Genomic DNA, 6,815 nt, shown 5'->3' on the forward strand with positions numbered 1-6,815 from the left:
AAAATGCATGAATATCGCTGAAAAGTCAGCGATATTCATGCATTACCGAGCTAATGCTCTTAGCTATGTTATCCACCTACCATTGGATAACATGGCTAAGAACTGCTCTGGGCAGGAGTTAGCTTTTGGAGATAATCGTGCTTAGCACGATTATTTCCAAAAGTTGGTAATAGGGGATAGCGATGTTAGCGACTGTTTCCAGTCACTAACATCTTGGCACGCCCACTCTGCATGTCATTAGCGATAATCATCGCTGACATGCAGAATGGGCCCCTAAATGCCCGCTATCGCCTATTAGCTGTTGCTAACTGGTGTTAGTGACAGCTAGGTAATAGGGCGAAAAAATTATCGCCGCTTTAGCGGGAATTTTTCCCGCTAAAGCGGCGATATTGCCCTTGGTAATATGCCCCAAAGTGTCTACAAAGACCACGAAGAGACACTATAGTCCACCAGTTAACCACAGAGATCAAGAAGGTGCATTTCTTGTATGAAGAGTCAGAGGAAGATATTTACACAAGCTGTACATGGAATGGATGTAAGCAGGGCCAGCTTTAGTACTGGTGGCGCCCTGTGTGACAAAGTTGGTTGGCACCCCCACCCCAATGACCACCTCGCCACAGATTCCCTCATTACCACTATTTGACAGTGCCCCCCAAGTCTCCATAACCACTGTCTCATAGATTCATTTAGTTTTATAGTGCCACTCATAACAGTTTAACGTGTCAGAAAACTTTACATCACTCCTAAATCGCATGGAGTAATTCACACGTGTGCAAATCAGTGTATAGGAAATGTTACATAAGACAGAGGCCTACAAGGAGTAGGAGTCACACGTCATCCATACTGGTAGGCAGTATAGTTTAAGGGTCCTTGGTCTGGAAAAGCACAAATTCAGAATTTAAAATGTTAACACCATTGTTAGGGGTTTTCTTTAATAAAAATAATTGATTTCTACCCAAATGAACCCTTTTTGCAATATTAGAATAAGGAAAGGCTGGGCAAAAAAAATGTAGCTATAATATATTCACTGCAGTTTGCATGCAGCTCTTTGATGACTGTTATTAGCTCACTGCTCTATATTAGGATTTTAACAGTTAAACTGCAAGTAACAAAAGGATCTCTCTGACAAAAGTGAGAACCCATTGACCTATTTATAGTATATGCACTTTGTGATCAGAATGGGACGCGTTCTATGCAACAGGCATATTAACCTTCTGCGCTATGATGCGTCAAAGTTCCCACTACCAAACAAAGCTCCGGTCTCTCGAGAGGAAGAACTTTTATCACTGGAGTTATCTTAACATGTTTATTTTTGCTCGAAAATTGCTAGGACAAGGAACGTGGAATCAGGTGCTTTTAAAATAATACACATGGTGCCCTCACCACAAGTCAGCGCCTGGTGTGTTGGCACCGATCGCACTGCCCTATAGCCGGCCCTGGATTTAAGGGCGTGTCCCTAGTTCATTTGAAGGCTGAACCACTGAAATTTAACTCAATAGGCAAGCAATGTTCCAACACCTGGTACCTTTCTCTGTATAAGTCCTACATGGGCTATCACATGTGATGTTACTTAGTGAAAGGTTGTGCGATTTAGATCACAGAGCAAGACTCAATAAATAGGGGAGCAGGGGTAGAGAAACTATAATATACAAGTATAAATTGACCCTAAATAATCAGCATTCAAGGTGAACATGTTGAATAATGGTGAGGTCTGACCAATGAGCACCACTCAGTAAGTGATTGATATTGGTGTTGTAGCAGCAGAAAAGGATTAACATACACGTATATTTTTACTTTGGAAAAAACAACCTTCTTAAATTCCTGGGAGCTCTGAAATAGTTTCCACTTACTCCTAAAGTCAGTGTGCGGGGTTCATAGACACTTTCAGATACAGCTGTGGCCACTGTTGGACCCTTTTGAATCTCCGGAGGATGCTGAGTAACAAAGGGCACTAGTGCTAATTAATAAATAGCCTTGTCTTCCACTATCTAACTCTGGTAGTAGTGACATGTGTCAAGGGCACTAGTGCCAATAAGTAAGTATCCTCCTCTCCCACCTTATAACTGGTAGTAGTGAAATGTGTCATTGTCCTTTCAGTAGAAGACAAAGGGGGTCATTTAGCAGGTGTTGGAGTGGCAGTCCTGCTGATAATTGGCATTTTGGGGTCTGTCACGTCTCCTGTAAATGCCCAGTAAAGATGGGCACTTGTGCCAGTTAATAAATGGTACAAAAGGGGGTGGTGATGGGCGGAGCATCTGAACCAATCAAACACCCACACCCAGTCAAGAGATCAGGGTTGAATCCATCACCGTTCTTTAGCCCACTCTGCCACCCCAGTTCAGACTTGGCCATATGCAAATCAGTCTGACCCTGTGCCTCATGGGAACAGTCCAGCCCGAACTGCCAAGCCATGCCTTCCCTGGACCGGAAACAAGCTTCCTAGGACCGGTTTCTGGCATTACAGCCGTCTTCAGCCAGGCTTGCTTGAATCCAGTGGCAAAGTGAGCAAGGGAATCACGTCTGAGCATACCCCGCCAAGTTATGGCGAACAAAGCGGTACAAAAGTCCTGTTGGAAATTAGAGGGGTAAACTCAGGGAAACTCTAATTTTCCCCTCTTATTTGGAGGAGGGGTGGGTGAAAAATTCCGCTCCGCCGGCGGATTTCGCAGAGTTTTGACAACTCCAGGCTCCATACAGAGTGCAGAGTTCTGAAAAACTCAGCAAGAAAAAATAACGCACTAGACCTCATCCTGGCGACATTTCTCATCATACATGACTGCTTGCACTGATAAGTCTGCCACTCGCGTTGAGGAAGCTGCTGCTTGAGTAGTATGTCTATTGAGCGGCAGAAAACAGCAGCGCCCTCTGGCCTCGACGCATAGTACCGTTCACGCTGATTTTAGAGTGCGGGATAAACTCCTGATAATAAAAATCAGTGCGAGCAATGTGACTTAATATTAATACAGTCCGCCGTTGGCGGAAATCCGCAGAGTGCCGTGGAGTTTTTCTGCTACTTTGCGGAGTTCTGCTGAGTAAAACTCTGCGAACTTCGCCCAGGGTTAATTTGGAGATGGACAGCTGCTGATTGACTGCTGGTGCAGCCTCCACTGACTGTAAGCTATCTGCCACAGGTCTCTGCCTTTGATGCATCATTAAACCCACTCTATTTAGGGTGTTCCTCCCGAAGCAGATCTGCCCGGACTGTGTCTACCATGGGAGACATGGCGAAACCGGGCAGGGACAAAGAAGAGTGGTCTCCAGTGGCTGGGGGAAACACCCTGCATGTCAGGGACATTAGTTTTGTTTATTTTTTATTGAACATACATCTCTGCTTTGGGGGCTTGTTTGTGAGAAGCAAAAAATTATCCTGCTACAAGTGTTACATATAATTAGGGTGGGTGGTCTGCCATGGCATGGGTGGAGACGGTACCTCTGCAACCACAGCCGTCTCCATGCACTGACTGGACCAATTCTATGATGGGACTGGGCTAGACTATTCCCAAAAACAATACAACCCATTTATAGTTTAGAATGATCACATAATATGCAAATAATCACCAAAGTAATTGTGCACTGTACATATCTCTTGGGTATCATGAACACCTGAGTGAATTTTGCTATTCAGTCGGTAGAAGAGTCTTCTCACACTTCAACAACTTATATCTGTTTTCCCATATTTACTTACAGTGAGCGCCTAACCCAGGAGAAGCTGGCGTTCCACAGATGCAAAGAACATAACGTGTATTTGTAGAGCACATGTTCACCCCTGGGTAACTTGGCCCTGGATAACAGATGTGTATTGTTACCCAACTCAATGGTACTCAATCAACCTCAGATGGATGAAAGGCTGAGGAGAACCACCGGGATTTGAACCTGTGACCATGAGGTCAAACACAGGATCCTGAAGTGACCGCATTAGTCCACTGAGCCACCAGACCTGGCAAAGCACATCTGTTCCACGCGGAGAATGGGTGGATAGTCTAAGTCTGCATTTGTTTCTCTCCGAGTCTCACCTTTTGGTCGTCCTGCTTCTCTCTCTTTTTGAACTTGTGTCATTTGCTCTGTTGCGTGTTGTTGTCACAGGCAGTAAAAAGCACGTCGCCAATAGTGGTCGCCAATTGTGAATCAAGTGTTTTCAACCTGCCTGACATCTGGCTCCTAGCTCGCCAGTGATGTATCTGGTGGTGAATTACACCGTGTGATATGTTGTGCTGATGTGAAGTGAAATAAAGATGTAAAATAAAGTATTGACTTTTTTTCAGATTATGTTATAAAGAACTAGTTTCGTATGCGCACAGTGGGCCCTGCCCTTCAGATTATTAAGTATGTGTGTCTGTCTCTGCACACACATGTGTGCGTAACAGCCAGTGCTTGATTTTTTTTGTTTTTTAAATGTGATGATTACTCCTTTTACAGTTGCTACATTAAGTGTTTATAACAAAGGACCCTAAAAAATCCTCCGCTCATGGCCAACAACCCCCAGAGTGTGTCTCTCTGGTGGTCCTATGAGTCTGGAGCAGTGCCTCATACACCAAGATAATCATGCCTTTTCACTTGGTATATTTTCGAGCCTGCTACTGATATGTGCCCAAAGAAACCACTTTTTTTGTTGAGAATCATCAAAGTGGTTTAGAAAATATTTTGTCCCGGTTTTCTTTCTTTTTACAGTACACAAACGAATTACAGAGAGTCTAAAATGGCTGAAAGATATAAGACGTGCATTAAGCGTGAGCACCTTCTTTAGGCAGACAGAAACACCTTCCAAAAATAAAACAGAATCTAAACAAATATGAAATTCATACACATCTTCGATTTTAAGAGCCGGCAAAAGAACTTCTATAAAATCATTGTAGTTTTTTTTACCTTTGCTTTGGCACATTACTGGTAAGTAACTTAAATCATGTTTAAATGTATTTGAATAATGTTTACATATATTTAATCAATGTTTAAATGCATTTCCTAAGGAATTCTTCGCCATATATATATATATGTATATATATGTATATATACTCGGTCTGATAATATTATCTTAATTTATGTTTAAAAAAAGCTACAAAAATTCACTAGAAAAATAACAAAAATTAAAGTGGCATTAGAGTTAGGTGAAATATTCAGTTAAAGCATACAATTTTAAACTTTGAAAAAATATGAACATTTACCAGTTATTGTTTATTGAGCTAACTATAACTTGAGCCCCTGCCACACACTGCTTATGACCTCACATATTACATCACTCATGACATGTTCAATTACATCACTCATGACTTCGTTGTCTGTATGCATGTCCATGACCCCTCCCTTCTACCCTCCATGTTCCATCGAGCTGCTGCTGGTCGTCCTGCCTGCACTATGTGGTCTGTTGTGCTGCAACTGCCCCTCCTGCCTGCCCAGCATGATTGGCCCGCTGCCCCCTCCCTGGCTATTCCTTCCTGTCTTCTATTGGCCAAGCCTATGCCAGTATCCCCTCCCTTCTGCCCTCTTTGGTCCATCATGCTGCCCCTTCCTCCTGCCCTCCATGGTCATTGCCCCACCTGCCTGCCCTGCAAGGCCTGTTATGCTGACATTGCCTCTCCTGAGTGTACTGCATGGTCAGTTTCCTGCAAGCAAAACTCCCGGCTTCACTCAGTTGTCCGTGTGTATGCCCAAGTCCCCTCCCTCCTACCTCTACGGTGAGATGTGTTTCTTTTGCCACTCCTGCCTGTCCTACATCAAGATTTTTTTATTTTATTTGATTTAGCCTTCTACTTAGGTCAACAAATTATATAAGATACATCCTGTTAAAAACAGAGATGGCTCTGGCGTGAGAGCTGACTAAGGATAGCGTGGGAATTAAAACTTGAACTGGGACTGCTTGGTTGACTTCGATCAATTTACGAAGGATATTCCCTTCTCTTAATTTTTACTGATTGCCAATTGTTAATTGGGATGTATTCCAGGGCATATGATAGGATAAGAGGAATTTTCAAACTCTAAACCTCTAAAAGAGAGAGAAAATGTCAATATCCGGACGAGGAATATAATCGTTGCAGTGAGCTAACATGGGAGTCTGCTTTAAGCCCCTTATGCTGGAGATGGGAGGAATTATGTCATGTTTGTGTAAAGATTCGCCCCAGATATGAATATTTTTAACCACCTCTAGGAGTTTGCCCCCCAGTGTCCAGTTAAAATTAGTAAATTGATTTCTTCTTCTAAGAGGTACAACTTTTATTTTAGATATATTTGGCACAAAACAATTTCCCCTGTGTAGCTGGTTAGCGCATGTAAATTTATTTGTAGGTCGATAGGTGTAAGTTCTAATATAACCACGTCATTGGCGTACATCAAAATACGAATATTACTGGATGATAATTTTGGGGGGAAATTGTTAATTTTTAAAAAGCATTCCTGGAGGTCACTTTCATAAAGAAAAAATAAAAGGGGCGCTAAAAGACAACCTTGTTTTAATCCATTCAGTGTAGCTATTGGGCGGGTAAGTCCCTTTTGTCTCCCCATTTGCCCATTTGTATTCTAAGCCATGTTGCAGTATGTAGTGAAATAATAAATGTAACAAGGTTGTTAGCTATTCCTAATTTCGTTAGCTTCTTCCAGAGTGTAAGTCTATCTACTCTGTCAAAAGATGTTGTAAAGTCAACAAATACACAATATACAACCTGCGATTTCCACACCACATATTTGTCTTTGATCGTCTGTAGAGCCGCAATGTTGTCTGTTACGGAGTGTTTTGGGCGAAAACCAGCTTGTGTCATAAAGATCACTCCACTTGACAAAGCCCAGGGCTTCAGATGGTCCAGGACACTGGCCGTAAAGATCTACAC

The 6,815-nt window shown here is 42.6% G+C and overlaps 1 protein-coding gene across 1 annotated transcript in view; it reads left to right on the forward strand.

Moving 5' to 3' along the window:
- Positions 1-4,230, forward strand: part of LOC144826174 (embryonic protein UVS.2-like) — a 102,137-nt gene extending 97,907 nt beyond the window's left edge. Inside the window, exon 11 of the mRNA XM_078684569.1 lies at positions 3,688-4,230. Coding sequence (XP_078540695.1) covers positions 3,688-3,698 — 11 coding nt within the window. The 3' untranslated portion in view covers positions 3,699-4,230. The remainder of the gene's footprint in view (positions 1-3,687) is intronic.
- Positions 4,231-6,815: the final 2,585 nt, after the last annotated feature.

Source organism: Lissotriton helveticus, chromosome 3_2 (assembly GCF_964261635.1).
Source record: "Lissotriton helveticus chromosome 3_2, aLisHel1.1, whole genome shotgun sequence".
In the NCBI taxonomy this organism is placed as follows: domain Eukaryota; kingdom Metazoa; phylum Chordata; class Amphibia; order Caudata; family Salamandridae; genus Lissotriton; species Lissotriton helveticus.